Here is a 16,321-nt window from a genome sequence, read left to right on the forward strand (position 1 = left end):
ATTCTTTTTCAGTGACTAGAGATAAGGTACCAACTAGTAATATGAAAAGATGGTTCCTTTTATCTGCTGGGACAGCTTGAGAGAAAGGTATAAAAATACTGATAAGGACAATAAATTTAACCCACTCTTCTATCACTTATTCACATTACTGACAGGACATGTCATAGTGCTGAACATGTGTTGCTTAAATGAGACTACTGTAGCTGGGAAATTCTTACAGCATAAAAATATACAGTTACATAATATCATTTCAAACTTCTCCAAAGCATTTCCATAGACATTATCACATTAATTCCCCACAAAAAGTCATTGGCTGGAAGCTGATTTTACCATCACCTCCATTTGACAGATGCAAAAACCAAGGCCCAGAGGTTATAAAGTGACTTACCTGCCAGAAAAAAATTAATAGGTGAGGAAAGATGCATAAGAAAACCTACTACTGCTCAGTGGTTAATGTCATGGAATCTAAGGTTAGACTGTGAATTCAGATGCTGACTCTACAACTTAGTAGCTATGGGATCTTGGACAAGTCACTTGTAACCTTATTCCCTCTACATGTCATTTTTTTCGTGAAGATAATATTAGTGATTTCCCTCATGAAAATTAAGATAAACTGTTCACACACAGAAAGTTCTCAACAAATGCTTTTATCATTTAAAGCTTTGGAATCTGAAAGAAGGGACATTTGAAGATGACATTTTAAAAAAAGAAAACAAGACTTTCTGTCACAAGCATAAGGATATTTCTAGAACATCTTGAACCATAATCATAAACACTTCAGATTGATAACATTTTCAATTTTGGCAAACTCATCTACATGTCTCTTCCTTTTTTACTTTTTAAATTACTTCTAAAAACCTGCAAGAAATGAAACTATTTCCTTTGTGTAGAGTACACATTTGGTAAACTTTACCATAGGACATACTTAAATTTGCAGAATCTAATCTTTAAAGTTGTTTCCCAAGTCACCATATACAAATATGAAAAAGCACTGCACTGTAACTAAATCTCAATTCTGAAGCCTAGTTAGTGCATAAATATATTTTTTAAACAAGAAGAGGATGCCACAACAATGTGAGGGGAAGGAAGGGAGTGTGTCTGGGGGAAGAGTGTCACTCCTATCATTCGAAAAAGTATATACTCATCTTCTGGTATTACTTGGCACATGGTAGGTGACAAATAAATAATTTATGAGTGAGTGAATAGATGAATGAAAGGAAGAAACGGAAATGTTTCTTCGAGTGAGCTAAATAAAACAAGGAAGCATTTGTGATACTGTGGAAGGTACCCTTATAAACCTGAAGTCATTAATAAGGCTGACCATGGTTCCAAGCCATAGCCTGGGGACTAGAAGAAACATACTCTAAAATGTCCCCCCTTCTAATTAATTTAAATGGCCCTCTCTATAGGTAAGTATAAAAAAAGTATACCTACGCGAATTTCTACAGTGCAAAAGCTACCTTTAAGTATAAAGTACTTTCAGGAATTAGCCAAAATAAACAAATGCCTTTTGTACATATAAAAGGAGGCCCTAACTGCAAAACAAAATTATATTTTGCTATGTATTAAAATTCCCATTGCCACTAAAGGATTTTTTTTTTCCTATTCATGTCACATTCAGGACAGAAGAGCAATTGTTGGTGCATACTTATCACTCAATTAGTTTAGAATAGATGAACTCAACTCTTGCACAGTTTTGCACACAAGTCTTGTTCCTAAATGTTAGCTTGCCATTTGATATCAACATAGCTGTAAAGATGAATTCAGAAGTCATCTTGCAAAAACATTTTAAGCAAAAATTACGGGCACGAAGTAATAAATCTGCTATGCAAACAAAAGCAGTGGTATAATTTTAAAATCTGTACCTCTAGAAATAAAAATTAATTAAGACAGTGTAAAAGTAATACATGATGGCTTTCACACAATAGCTCTGTTATCCTATTTTCAGACGTTACTACCCATTAGTATAAATTTTTATAATCTTTTTTTAAATGGCTAATTTCCTTAAAAATATATTTTCAAAGGAATGATGGCAAACATGGAAAACTTAACTATCAAATGTTAACTATTAGAACATAAACCCTGATGTTAAAGATATATTAAGGTTTTCTTTCCTTTTTTTTTTACTTCTTACCAATCACTTGTGTGATTCAGGTTAAAGCATGCATTATTAAAACAAAAAAATCCAAAGGTTATTACTCAAATATACTACTACTAGTTCACTTTTAAATCTGTTAAAAATCAATTCTGAGTGTAAAAGTCAAAATCTAAAATTATGAGGCAATAACTGTTATAAGAATTTCCAATTAGTATTGGGCTGGGTTTCCAAATTAAATGGTAGGAATTTTTAGTGTATAATAAATTAATACAGGATTAGAATAAAGCTATACCATTAGTAATATAATTTTTATAAAGAAGTTACTACTATTGTTTACTACATATTTTGGAGGAGATTTCTGATAGTTTAAGTTGTACTTTTTTTTAAAAAAGTGTGTCTTTTATTGATTTCAGAGGAGGAAAGAGAGAGATAGAAACACCAATAGATGAGAGTGTCATTGATCGGCTGCCTCTGCACATCCCCTACTGGGGATCGAGCCCACAACTCAGGCATCACCAGGAATCAAACCCAGATCGCCTGGATAAATAGGTCAATGATCAACCGCTGAGCAACACTGGCTGGACTATACTTCATTTTTAAACTAATTATAAACCAAATTAAATATCTTGTGCACTGAGGTTCTTTTAATTTATACAAAAAATATTTTTCAGATACGTAAAGTTAATATAGAATTCATGAGCAAGAAGCAGCTAGTTTTAAAGCATCACAACTCTACTGAGGAATTTATGAAAATATTTCATTTTTAAAAGTATTCCTAGTCCCTGAAATTATAGAATGCTTCATTCCTACTGAAACAAATGTATGTATAGGGAAAATACATATAAAGTTTATTTAAAAGGAGCAAAAAAGGGAGAACAAATGTACTATATTTAAAGGTCTTTACATCTTGAAAATTAACAATGAAAAACGCAAGTTTTAAAGTGGTAATGTAAATCAGAGGACTACTTTCCCCACCAGATTTGAGACTGTGCAAATCTCTTAAAAATTAGAAACAGTATCATATGCTTTACAGTTTTACATATTATTATAGTTTATATTTTATTAGATTGCCTCTTCATATATTAACACAATCTAAAACCTTATCAATCTAGTTCCATATTAACTCCTAATTGTTGAGAGTATAAATTTGTACTTTCTAGTCCTAAAGTTGCTAGATTTCACAGATTATTTCTGACACATCTAGGATTTCATGCAGTAAGTCTGCTTCACACATCCATCTCTTTCATAATTTTCTAGATAATAATAGTAATAGAGAACATATACAAAGTTCTTATGTACTTAGACATATTTAAAGGAAATATAGCAGAGTGGTTAAGAGCCACTATCTGAGTCCAAATACTGCCTCTGCTCTTACTAGCTACATGACCATGGGCAAGTTACTTAACCTGTGTCTCTGTTTCTATTATTATCTACAAAATAGGATACATACCTGTCTCATGATGATGAAATAACAATTTAAGTTGTTTGCTCGGTACCTGACACAGGGTACTACATATCTAGCTATTTTTATTATTATTATGTGTCCTGTATTGAGCCAAGTACTTTACATACATTACTTAACTCTCACTTAACTCTATTTTACAGATGAGGATATTGAGGTTTACAGTGGTTCAGCAGCTTGCCTTTCATAAAAAACTAGCACACAGACGGGCCAATATTTAAATCCAGGTCTAAGCCCTGATAGCTATGCCAGTTTCCTCAAGCTAGGCTCCATGGATATTCTCATGGGGAATTCCTAAATTTTCACTCAGATGATTTTTATTTTAAATTGTTCTGGAGATAATTTTTAAATGAAAGACATTTTCACAGAGTAGATTTTAATTTCTTAAATCATCAAACTGGAATATTCAAACCCTGGTGTTCCCAGGAATATTCTTAGAGGTCTAGGCAATTTTTTTTCCTTACAAAGTAGTCAACTTTGAGAAACTTCAAATGTAGCACTTAGCTTTCATTCTTCAAGAATGAGAGGAACAACTATTTTTCAACATCCTTATGCCTATTTCACCATAGATACCAAGTGTTGAGCCTTTTGGCTAGTCTAATTACTTGAAAAAGTTAAAATACATTTTTTAAATTACTATGGTACCCCTTTGTAATACCAAGGTATCTATACCTTTAGTAAACAGTTCTAGTACTCACACTGAATACCAGGCTCTCTGTTTAACCCAATAATGTAACTACATTACCCTACAAGATATTTCTACTTAATTCAAAAAATTAACTCCAAATAAACCCATTTTCTCTGTACTACCGTTCCCCAAGATCCCTTTTCCACATCTCTAATTCTTGTCAGTGGTATCACTATTCTATCAATCATCCAGGGTCATGACCACAGAATAATCCTGACTCCTTTCCTTTATTCTCTGTACCCAAACAGTCACCAAGTATTTCTTTCTTCAAATGGATTCTCTCAATCACAGAGCCTACTCCATCCCGGTAGTTAGCAACCTCCTTCAGGTTTTCATCACTCCCTATCTGCCTCTAGTGTCTATCACCCCATCCCTTCTCTCCAGTCCTGTCACTCCATTACCTATACCACCGCCTGTTTATTCTTCTTTAAAAAAAAAAAAAAAAAAAAAAATCAATTTGATCATGCTAGTCCTCTACTTTAAAACCTTGATTCCCATTGCTCAACCTACAGAATAAAGTCCAAATTTGGAATCAGGGCTTACGATTGTTTGAGACTGATCCAACTCACAGTGAATTCTCCCCATTTATAAAAGTGTGGCACTTAGCCCAGCCAGCATGGCTCCGCAGTTGAACATCGACTATGACCTAGGAGATCAAGGTTTGATTCCTGATCAGGGCACATGCCCAGGTTGTGGGCTCAATCCCCAGTAGGGGGCGTGCACGAGGCAGCCAATCAATGACTCTCTCTTATCACTGATATTTCTATCTCTCTCTCCCGCTTCCTTCTTCTCTCCAAAATCAACAAAGACATATTTAAAAAAAAGAAAAAGTGTGGCACTTATCACATAGTATCTTGTATGTTTCTTAACCATTTTCTATGACTATTAGTGAAGTCAAGGCTTCTGTAGGAATGAGATTTCTTTTGTATCCTTCCACTACTGAGTATTAAGTTAAGTACTGAATAGTTAACCAATTACTGAGTTATATAGTGAGTTAATCACTGCATGTATATTCAGTACCTGACAGGTGATCATTTGTTCAACAAATATTTACTGAATAGCAAATTTGTGCCAAGAATAATGTGACTTCCATCTACTAAGTGGTTTCCACATGCCGGGCAACAACACTAAAACTTTACATACATTATCTCACATAATGTTTAAAGCCACCTTGAAGCTGGTATTATCATCTTTCTTTTTTTTTTTTTTTAAAGTAATAACTGGTGCGTTTTAACTATTTTTTTTTTAAATATATCTTTATTGATTTCGGGGGGGGGGAGAGAGAGAGGGAGGGAGAGAGAGAGAGAGAGAGAGAGAGAGAGAGACATTAATCATGAGAGAGCCGTAACTGATCGGCCGCCTCCTGCACACTCCCGAACTGGGATCGAGCCCGCAACCCGGGCATGTGCCCTAACCGGGAATCAAACCACAATCTCCTGGATCCTAGGTCGATGCTCAACCGCTGAGCCACGCCTGGTTCGGCTATCATCTTTCTGAGGCAACTGAGTAGTAAAGTCACAGAGCAGGTATAAAATATGAGGCAACTGAGTAGTAAAGTCACAGAGCAGGTATAAAAGAGAGAAATAAAATTCAAACTCAGAAATTATAAAAAGCCTGTGCCCTTTAGCAGTGTATTCAATTCCTCCTATAGAAATATTTTTACCTCAAGGACACAGAGGACATACACAATTATAATACACTGTAATAGATGCTATGCAGAAGATCTTATTTAAGCAGAGAATGATGGGCCATACTCTGGAGTAAAAAGGACAGGAGAGAAGACAGCCACAGGTGACACTTTTTAAAGAATAAATTTAGTAGTTAATAGACAGGAAGAAATAATCTTCCCAAAGAAGGGAATAACATGTGCAAAGGCATAAAAGCACAAAATTTCATGATGTAGTCAGTGAACACCAAATAGAGTTTCAGAAAGTTCCAGTTTCCCAGAAAGTGAAGTGTGATAAGAGGGGCTGGCAGGAAATGAAGCTAGAAAAAGCAAGCATAGTTAGATCATGAACAGTTTAGCCAAGGAGTTTAGATTTTACCCAATAAGAAAGGGAAAGCCATTGAGTAATTTTAAGGAAGAGAGTGAATTATTGCAGTTATGTTTCAGGAAAATGGACTGGAAGAGCTACAGCTTAGAAGCAGGAACACCTGTTAGAAGGCTACTGAAATAGTTCAGGCAAGAGATTAACCTAGACCAGTGGTGAGAGAAATAGATTGATTCGAAAGATATATAGGAGGTAGAACTACAGGGCTCGGTAACCAATTAGTTTGAGGTTTGGTAGGAAGATGAAGGCAAGGAAAATCAAGGTTTCTAGTTTGAGCTCTGGGTGGATGGAAGTGCCATTAACTAAAATGAGGAACAAAGGGGAAGAAACCAGGTGAAATTAAAAAGAACTGACGAGTACAAATAGTTTTGGTACTTGTGGTACAACCAAAAGTCGTTGTCTAAATAAACAAATAGGTAAGTCTAGAACTCAGGAGAGAAAATCTAATAATTCAAAATTGGGAGGTATAAATCAGGCGAGTAAACAAAACTGCCTAAGGAAACTATACAAAAGAACAGAGCCAAAAATAAGTATTCCAGAGGCCACCATATTTAAAACACAAGCAGACAGGATTAATGAAAACAGGGAAGGAGAGAATGGCGATACAGAAGTTTGGAGACAGTCTCGTGAAGAAGGGAGTTCTCAATGTATTGCAGGTATCAAAGAGATGAAGATAAGTGTAAGCCTTTCCTGAATTAAGCAATTGAGTAACTGGTGGCTCCAAGCAGCGAAGAATGGATGGTAAAGAAAGTTAAACTAGACAGGGGTTGAGTGAATGGCAGGGGAGGAAAGAGATATTAATCTTGGCTGAGAAGAGAGTAACAGCTAGAGGAGAATAGAGGGCTGAAGAACATTTTCAGGATGGCAGAGATTTTAGCATTTTTATAGGATGAGAGAGGGACTAGTGGAGAGTAAGATTTTTAATTCCTTTTGTACTTAAACTCAGTATGTGGAAAGTGACCCATGATACAACGGTAAGTGAAAAAAGTTGCAGGACATGTACAGTATAATGTCACTTAAAATAAAATTCACACTCCTTTCTACGGCGTTCAAGGCTTTTAGGTTCTTTATGACCTGGCCCCTGCCTACTTCTGGCTTTATCATATGCTAGGCCCCAGCCACACTGACCATTCTATTCTGATGCTTTAACATGCCAAGCTTGTTTTTGCCTCAGGGTCTTTATACTTGCTGTTACTTCTGCCTAAAATTCTCTTCTCCCTTTGACTGGCTCATTTCTTCAAGTCATTCAGATCTCAATTCTCTTTAGAGAGGCGCGTCCCAATTGTTTGTAATACTGTATTCCCCTCTACCCCAGCTCCCAAAGTTACCATCCTTACTTTGTGTTAGCAGTTATTTATTTATTTGTTCATCTTCCCCCTAGAATGTAAGCTCCATGAGAAGAGAGATTTCATGTCTTGTTCACTGAATATTTCTGCTGGTTAAAATACTGCTTGGTACACAGTAGGCATTACGTTGTTGAATGAAAATGTACACACATACGTATATATAAATGTATGTATTACATGAAAACATTAAGTTCTGCAAGGATTATTTTTGAACTTATATCAGAGGTGATTATGAGACTAGGAGAAGTATACAATACTCATTCATTTTTGCTTCACAGATCTCTATCCACATTTCTACAAAAATCCTGTCTTTTGTAATTGAAAAACAGATCTAAATGATCATATAGGCCTAAGATACAATCAGTCTATTCTGCCTATTTTCTTTTGATGGGTTGTCATGATCTGACTGTAGACTGATCCTTGAGTTGTTTTGGTAGGGCAGTTCAAAGTTAGAATCTTAAACCTTAGAACTGGAAAGAACTTAGAGATCATCTAATCCAACACCATAGCTTTACAGATGAGGAAGCAGAGACTCAGAGTAATTTAATTAATAAAACTAGACATTGATGAAAAATTTTCAAAGATAAAATGATTAATAACTACTTAAAAGGCTAAGCTATTACATGTCATACATAATTTAAATAACTAATAAAAGCTTACTAAAGCTTACACTCACATATAACCTACAATCTTCTGGTGAGTAATTACTCAAAGTAAAACTATTCCCTTAAGCACACTATTTGACCAATGAACCCTATGGTTAAACATCAGTTAACCATTATAATATGACAAAGGATCAGAATACATAAATATAGGGAGTGGAAATTATTCACCGTTAGGTGTGCAGAATAACTGAACTAGCAAGCACAGCTTTTAACCAGGGTATATAATAAGTATATAATACATTTAAGGATTCATTACACTTTGATTCAAATTTCTGTATCAATGTCTACAATGTGTATTTAATGGAATTTAATAAAAATTAAATGCTGAATGGGTAAGAAATACACTAAATATCATTTACAGAAATGACTTAACTATTTTAACTATTTCTCTTTACATAATGTAGATTATGAGGAATACAAGTTTTACCTAAACTTCTGAATAATACCAATTTATGTTTAACAAACTATCTCATTTGATCCTCACAACAACCCCACAGACAGCAGAAATTATTACTCCCATTTAATACATAAGAATGAAGCTCAAAGGTTAAGGAACTTGACTAAGGTCATTTTGACAAGTCCTTATACCCAGGATCCTCAATCTCTTAGCTACAGTTCTTTTCATCCCTCTGGCTACCTCATACTCACTCTATATTAAAATGCAAAACAGCTTATAATTTCCTTCCTTCAAAACCCGAGCAGTTCTATGCCTTTCTATTCCATTTGAAATTTTAGTACCTAAGAAAATACTCATTTTTCCTAACACTAAAGAGAAAGATACGACAGTCATCTTAATTGAGAATTGTGCTCATCAGCAATTCTGTTTGAAATGCTACCAAATATTCAATTTTTTTTTAATCCTAATAAAAGTAACCTCTTATTTAGAAAGTTCTCTACAAACAATACCCAAAGCAGTGTTAAGAATATGGGTTTTAGAGTTGAAAAAAATCTGAAGCAAAATCTTAGTCCTTCACTCACTGGCTGTTCAACTGTGGGTACATTTCTTAACTTCCTTGAGTCTCACTGTCCTCATCTATAAAATGAAGATAAACACAATCCGGCTCTGTGAGTGGTTGGGGAGATTCAATGAATTAGTATGTGTAAAGCATTTAGCTCTTAGAAAAGGTCCAGGTCATGGAGTTGGTGTCAGAGAAATAAACAGATGTAGATAAGTACTGCTAATAGGTAATGTCATTTAACTTATGTGAACTTTACTAGTTGAACTCCTAGGGTGACCTTAATTCTTTTTTCTCTCAATTATCTGGGGCAGGACAGAACATATCACACTTGCTCCCAGGGTACCAATTAAAGTGAGTGCCCTATTTCAGTCCTCTTCTAACCCCTCTATTTAAGCAATATAGTAACAATCTATTATGTGACTATCTTAGAATTGGCTGTATCCAAATCCAGGCTTATACTATTTTCACTCCTACCCTTTGTCTAAGCCTAACTGCACACTTCACTATTTTGAAATAAGTCTAATACTAAGCCAATTTAAAAATACAAATCATGATATAGTAAATTCATGTTGAGTGAAATGGGCAGGAAAATTGAGGAGGAAAAGAGAGCTAACATTGAGAAATTATGTATTCAGCAGTCTATCATGCACTAAATTTACTTTCTTTTAATCTTCACAGGCATCATTCTAATCAATATTAGCATCATTTTACAGATTAGAAAAGGGAAGCTCAAACTCCTGCTCACTCCCCCTGGCTCGAAGTGCTCCAACCACTCCAACCTACAAGAAGATTCTTGCTCAACTCAAAGCCTTTCCTCTTATAATCCGTACCTAGAATGTTCTCCTATCTCCCTGCAATGCTGTCTCCTCCTGCTTTAGGTCTCACCTCAAGTAGTACCTACTCTTACCAACTCTAAAGTAGCAAGCACCAACTACTCCATCCTTCCTTCATAAATACAAAATGATCTGCATTCCATCTTCCTGTGTTAAGGACAGGAATACTTTGACTTTTCACTGCTGTATCCTGAGTGCTCAGCATAGAAGATGATGCTAGCTTAATGAATGAATACACACATCTACTTCCAGTCATTTCATAAGTAAATGGCAAGGCCTGGAAACCAATCCAGATAAATCTGACTGCAAACCCCTACAAGGTCTACCACTACTTCTTTCACTGCTGAGAAGAGAGATGCTTTGGGCTGGGAAACGGATGTAGAGGTATGCCTTCCTACTTTCTATATTCATTCACTTTTTTAAAATTACAGACCTATCTACCCATATACTTAATACTACAAAATATTTAACCGGAATTTCAAGAGATCTTACACTGCCTTTCAGAATCACAACTCAATTTGAAAAAACACTGCATTTATGATGCCCTTTTACAATCAAAATGCTTCAAAACTGTTGAGTATTTGATGTCTGTCCATAAAGTTTTGAAGGCTAAAGAAAATTTAAATAAATGCATTTTACTAACAGGCTTGTAATGTTTTCTTCCTTTAATAAGACGTTTTGGATTTCCCAATATATCATACACAAAAATTTGTAAATCAGCCATGGGGTTATCCTCAGATAATAGTAATAATGTTCTTTCTGAAAGAAAGATGACACAAATTAACTCAATCTGTTGCCTTCACTATTAAACCATGTTCTTCCATACAGACGTCACCTCACGTAAAATGCTCAGTGCAGTTAGAGCAGGTGACTAACATTCCCTTTGTTACTTTACCCACGGGGGTTTAATACTTACTGCCGCTGAGTCCTCTATCCTCGGACACGCTTGTCCCTCTCATTCCTAGGTAAGTCAGTCCCAATATTAGGAAAAATAAGCAGGCAGCAGTTAAGAGAAACATCGACAAGTAGTGGGCGCTGAAAGCCCCGGTTGGGGACACCTCCTCCCGTTTGAATTGCTGGAGAAGTTCTTCCTCGGGTTCAGAAAGCTTCGGTTTGCTGTATGTGTTTTTCAGGTAGGTATGATTGGCGCCCGTATGATTGGAGTGATTGATCCTGAGTGAACCAGAGGCGGCCACCGCCGCACTGGGAGAGAGGCTGTTGGAAAAAATCCTGGGGGAGTCCACACTGAAGGCCCCACCGCCGATATGATTGTTGGTTTTAAGAAGGGAGCCTGTAGACGAATCCAAGGTTGCGTCCATGTCAGTCAACGGCGGGGGCAGGAGAGGGGCCAGTTTCTTCGCGGTCACACGGTATCTAGGAACAGGGCTGGAGTCCAGTTGATCACACCCTCCTCCCTGCTCCGCCGCCGCCACCGCGGGCTCTTCGAGGTTTCGGCTCCTGTCTAGACTCCCCGCGGCCGCCGCCCTGTCATTCATCGGGATTCCTCCCCCTCCCTGAACCGAGGGCTCCAGCCGGCCGCCCGCCGCTTTAGCAGACTGCGGAGGGAGAGGCTTGCCGTGGCTCCGTCTGGGCCGGTGCCGGGACAGGGAGTCGTCCTTTAATACCTGTCTGCCGGAGGCCACGTCGACGTCCTGCTCTTCCTCCGAGTCCGAGTAGTTTTCCCGGCAGCTGTAGGAGAGAAGCCGGCTGCCGTTCACGGTCCGGCTGGCCCACAGCGGCTCCTCGGCCTCCGGGTCCCTGTCGTCCCGGTCTTCTCCCTCCTCCGCCTCGTCCTCCGCCGCTCCGTCTCTGCCCGACGGGGGCTGCGGCTCGGGCGCCGCCGGCCTCCTGGCCCCCCACCACGCGTGCGGCTTCCTCCGCTCGGCCGCCGTGCTGTTAGTCACCTCGCTGGCGGCCAGGGACGCCGCCGGCGGTTTGAGCCCGCGGTACTGGAGCGCAGCCCGGTCTTTCCTCCCGCCGCCGCCGCCGCCGCCGCCGCCGGCCTGGTCCCGCGGACTGACCTCCACGTCCGACTCGTCCGAGCTGAAGCCCAGCAGCACTTTGCTGCCGGCCGTGGGGGCGGCCGAGGCGCCCCCGGGCCCTCCCAAGGGTCTCTCCGGGCCGGAGGCCGAGATTCGGCTCAGGCCCCCGGGAGTCCGAAAGTGGGAGAGGTCTCCCGAGACCGGCCGGACCCCCATCCCAACGGCCGCCGAAGCCGGTCCCGAGGCGGCTGCCGTGTTATTGTTATTACTGTTCCGCGTCTTGTTGCCGCGGCCCCCGGACCGGTGCTGCTGCTGCTGCTCTTCCTCTCGAAGCTTCTTCAGCTTCTTGAGGTAGACAGGCCGGGTGCTCTCCGTCACCGGGCCGGGAGACAGGCCGTAACGGCGGAGCTGAGAGAAAAGCTCCTCGTCCGAGAGCTGCTGAGGCGCCGAAGCCGCTGCCGCCGCCGCCATTTTCTCTCCAGGGTGTTTTACAAGCTCCGCGCTACCGGAAGTGACGCGCCGCCCTAGACCCTGAACTAGACCGGGGCTGCGTCGCCCTCCCAGCGCCTCGGAGCCTTCGCCAATGGGAGGCGCGGGAGGAGCTCACCTGAGCGGGAAAGGGCCACCTGGGCGCCGCGGGGCTCCCGGCCGGGGGCTGCCTCCCCGCTCGCCCCGGGCGCCCGCGCTCCCCGCCTCCCCTCGCCTCGGGCCGCAGCTCTGCGCCTGCCCTTCCCGCGCCTTCCCGGGAGCTGCCTCCCGCAAACCACACCTTGACCGCCGCGCCCCGGGGTCCTGCCACTAGGCAGCAATAAAGGAAATAAAATCTCCCCTGAAGTTCACGACGTCAGTATTCTTGTTATCCAGGTTCCCTCTGCCGCGGGAAGCCTGGCAAGACTAAACAAGAAATGGCCACACCAGACTGGTCATTTCCCCGCCTGACTCCCGAGTTCTCTCTTTTCATTTTGTCTTTCCGCTCGGCTTACGGAAAAGAAAGAAAAAAGTATCTCTCGCTGCTCTTTTTGAGAAGCCTCTCCGCCTCCATTCTACGGAGAAGATACAGCGAGGACCAGTCACAGTACAATTTTCTTGGAGAATAAGGGCTATTTTCCTTAGGGTTTTTTGGTAGGGTATTACCATGTTTTTCCCTTTTTAAAATCTAGTGACCTCAATAGGTCATCATCTTTGTCATTGAGAGAGCCTATCATTTGCTTCATTCTATGACAAAAAAAGACAATGCTATCCTACTTATTTCCTCCTTAGCACCTTTTCAACCTATAGTTACATAATTATTGTCAACGATTGCTTTTATGCATTTGTTTTTAAAATTATATTACTTATTTCATTTTTTATTGTCTTAGCCCTTCGGACTGTAAGCTCCACAAGCAGAGGGCCCTTGCTTTTATTATTCTCACCTTCAGCCCTATGGTGCCTAGAAGTTCAATAAACATCTGTTGAAATCATTGATGAAATGCAAAGCTAGGATAGCATGAGATGAATATTTTGGCATGGGAATAGTGGCAGGTGACGAGGAGAAACCACACACACACACACACAAAAACAAAACAACAACAAAAACCAGAAACAAGACCTAGATATCCAACCCCCCTCGTTTACAAAATAAGAAGTGAATCCCAGAGAGGTGAAGTTTGCCCAGTTTGGTAAAGTTTGCTTCCCTTTTCCTCAAACCCTGACAGCTAACACTTCTTGAGTACTTAAACCCTGGTAGCTACACAGCAGCACCTGGCACAATATCTGGCACGCTGTAGTAATTTTGGAGCCAGTTATACACATCTATACAGGAAAATGTTAGTTTAAAAATTTAAATACTAGCTTTTCAATATCCTGAATCCAACAGCAAAAGCTTGCCATCTCCTTAAAAAACACACACACACACAGCGCACTTTTATGTGGAGGGGCACCTACTTGTTCTTTATCAGGAGACTTTAAAATTTACAAATGTTCCGAATCTATGACTATTAAGCACTTCTAAGGTATTCAACATAGTAAATTTTAGCCCCTATGATGATAATGATCCAGGATTTATTACCATAATTGTCTGGGTGGGGATTCAAATTATAACAAACTTACCAGACCTGTGTCTCAGTAGAGCAGGGTGGTTAAGCTGTGAGCTTTGGTGTTAAACAATACTAGATATGGACCCAGCCCTGTCTCTTACTTTTATTCTTAGTTCAACATTTGTTCCAAACCCTACTGGCTCTTTAGGTAGAAATCATAGAAGTCCCTTGGTTCACCTTCTGATTTTCATGAACCTTAAAATACCTGTCTATAAGGATTGTAAGACCATTTTATATTTCTAGCGATAGCTTTGGGCAAGTTATTAATTTTTCTGAGTCTTAGTTTCTGTATGAACAAAAGGAATGATAAACCTTCCTCAGAAGGTTATTTTAAGGATTAAATAAGAGTATGTCTGCATAATGCTTAGCACCACTCCTAACAATGTGCACTCAATAAATGTTAGCTAATAATGTAAACCCAAGCATTGTGTTTGGTAGCGTGATTGCTGAGAACTCCATGTAACAGCAATTAAAGAAAATACCACTGTACAGAGAGAAATATAAATGGTGAAACTTTGCCCAAGGATTTAAGTAATCAATAGTTAATGGAGCTCAGCTGGTTTGACTCAGTGGTTGAGCATTGACCCATGAACCAGGAGGTCAGGTTCTGCCCTGACTGGGGGCCATCCTCAGTAGGGGGCGTGCAGGAGGCAGCTGATCAATGACTCTAATCATTGATGTTTCTCTCCCTTGCCCTTCCTCTCTCTGAAATCAATAAAAACATATTTAAAGAAAAATAGTTAATGGAGATGAAGGGCTTTGGCAACTATAGTTCTTGGTCATTTTAGCCCTTGGGGGCAGCAAGATTTGTAATGAACTAGAAATCAAAGGTCTTGAGTCTCCAAGTTATGTGAAAAATCTGTGAACCTCAATTTATTCTTTTCTAAATGGCACACAATTAGTATTCAATAAGTATTTGTTGAGAATGATGAATGAATACTGTTTGTGAAAATCCTATTCAAATATGTTGTTTACATGTTATGTATTATACCCAGATACTAACAACAATGGAAACAATTGATATGAACTTGACACTTTATATACAAGCTTTCATATACACGGCCTCATATAGTCTACAAGAAATCTTACCTCTGAAGATGCTGAAGGTATGATTTATTGCACAGAACTATAAGCACCCTTTGTTTGGATGTTTGAGCAGACCTGACACTAAGGAGAACCTTCGAAGGCATATCTCAGCATTGTCACTACTCACTTCCAACATTCTCCTCATTTACCAATGGATCTTACTCCTGCTTCCAGATTGGCTAACTTTGAAAGTATGAGGCTCTAAATGGGCAATCTGCAACCACAAATTGTCAGGGAATGCAATCTCAAACTCACTCCTGCTTCCAAAAATTTGACTCAGGGAAACATTTATGGTGGATTCCAGAAGGATCGCCAGTCCTTCCCTCTAGAGTGTTTTTCATTTTATCTCTGCCTTACACCTGCTCATTAGAGACCAGTGTAGCTTGGGCCACGTTGCTAACACCACACTCACCATAGTTCCCAGTAAAATACTGTTTCCCATGTTGCCCTTTATAGTCATGACATCAACTTACATTGAAGGACCATCTAAAGAATGATATGAAACTTAACAATATGTTCAAATAAAGATATTGCTGAGGGTTCATTTCCGTAAAGAATGTCCTTTCTGGTCTCTGTATGAGAAAGAATTGCACTTTTCCAAACAACTTATTTATTTTTGTTTTGTTTTGCTTTGTTTTCTTTTTAATGGTGGTGAATTCACTTAGCATAAAATTAACCATTTTAAAGTGTACAATCAGTGGTATTTAGTACATTTACAATGCTGTGCAACAGTCACCTCTTTCTAGTTCCAAAACATATTTTATCACTCTCAAAGTAGACCCTGTACCCATTAAGCAGTCATTCCTTATTTATCCCTCTCTCCAGACCCTGGCAACCACTAATCTACTTTCTGTCTCTATGGATTTAACTATTTTGGATATTTCATATAAATGGAATCAAACAATATGTTACCTTTTGTATCTGACTCCCTTTCACTTAGCATAATGTTTGCAAGGTTCTCCATGTTGTAGCATGTGTCAGTACTTATTTCTTTTTATGGCTGAATAATATTTCATTGCATAGATACACTACATTTTGTTTATCCATTCATTCACTGATAGACATTTTGGTTGTTT

The 16,321-nt window shown here is 39.3% G+C and overlaps 1 protein-coding gene across 1 annotated transcript in view; it reads right to left on the reverse strand.

The window, feature by feature from the left end:
- LEMD3 (LEM domain containing 3) overlaps positions 1 to 12,568 on the reverse strand; it is a 63,726-nt gene extending 51,158 nt beyond the window's left edge. Inside the window, exon 1 of the mRNA XM_087814563.1 lies at positions 11,019 to 12,568. Coding sequence (XP_087670689.1) covers positions 11,019 to 12,555 — 1,537 coding nt within the window. The 5' untranslated portion in view covers positions 12,556 to 12,568. The remainder of the gene's footprint in view (positions 1 to 11,018) is intronic.
- Between the last annotated feature and the right edge of the window lie 3,753 nt (positions 12,569 to 16,321).

This window comes from Miniopterus natalensis, chromosome 2 (genome assembly GCF_054644295.1).
Source record: "Miniopterus natalensis isolate mMinNat1 chromosome 2, mMinNat1.hap1, whole genome shotgun sequence".
Taxonomy (NCBI): Eukaryota; Metazoa; Chordata; class Mammalia; order Chiroptera; family Miniopteridae; genus Miniopterus; species Miniopterus natalensis.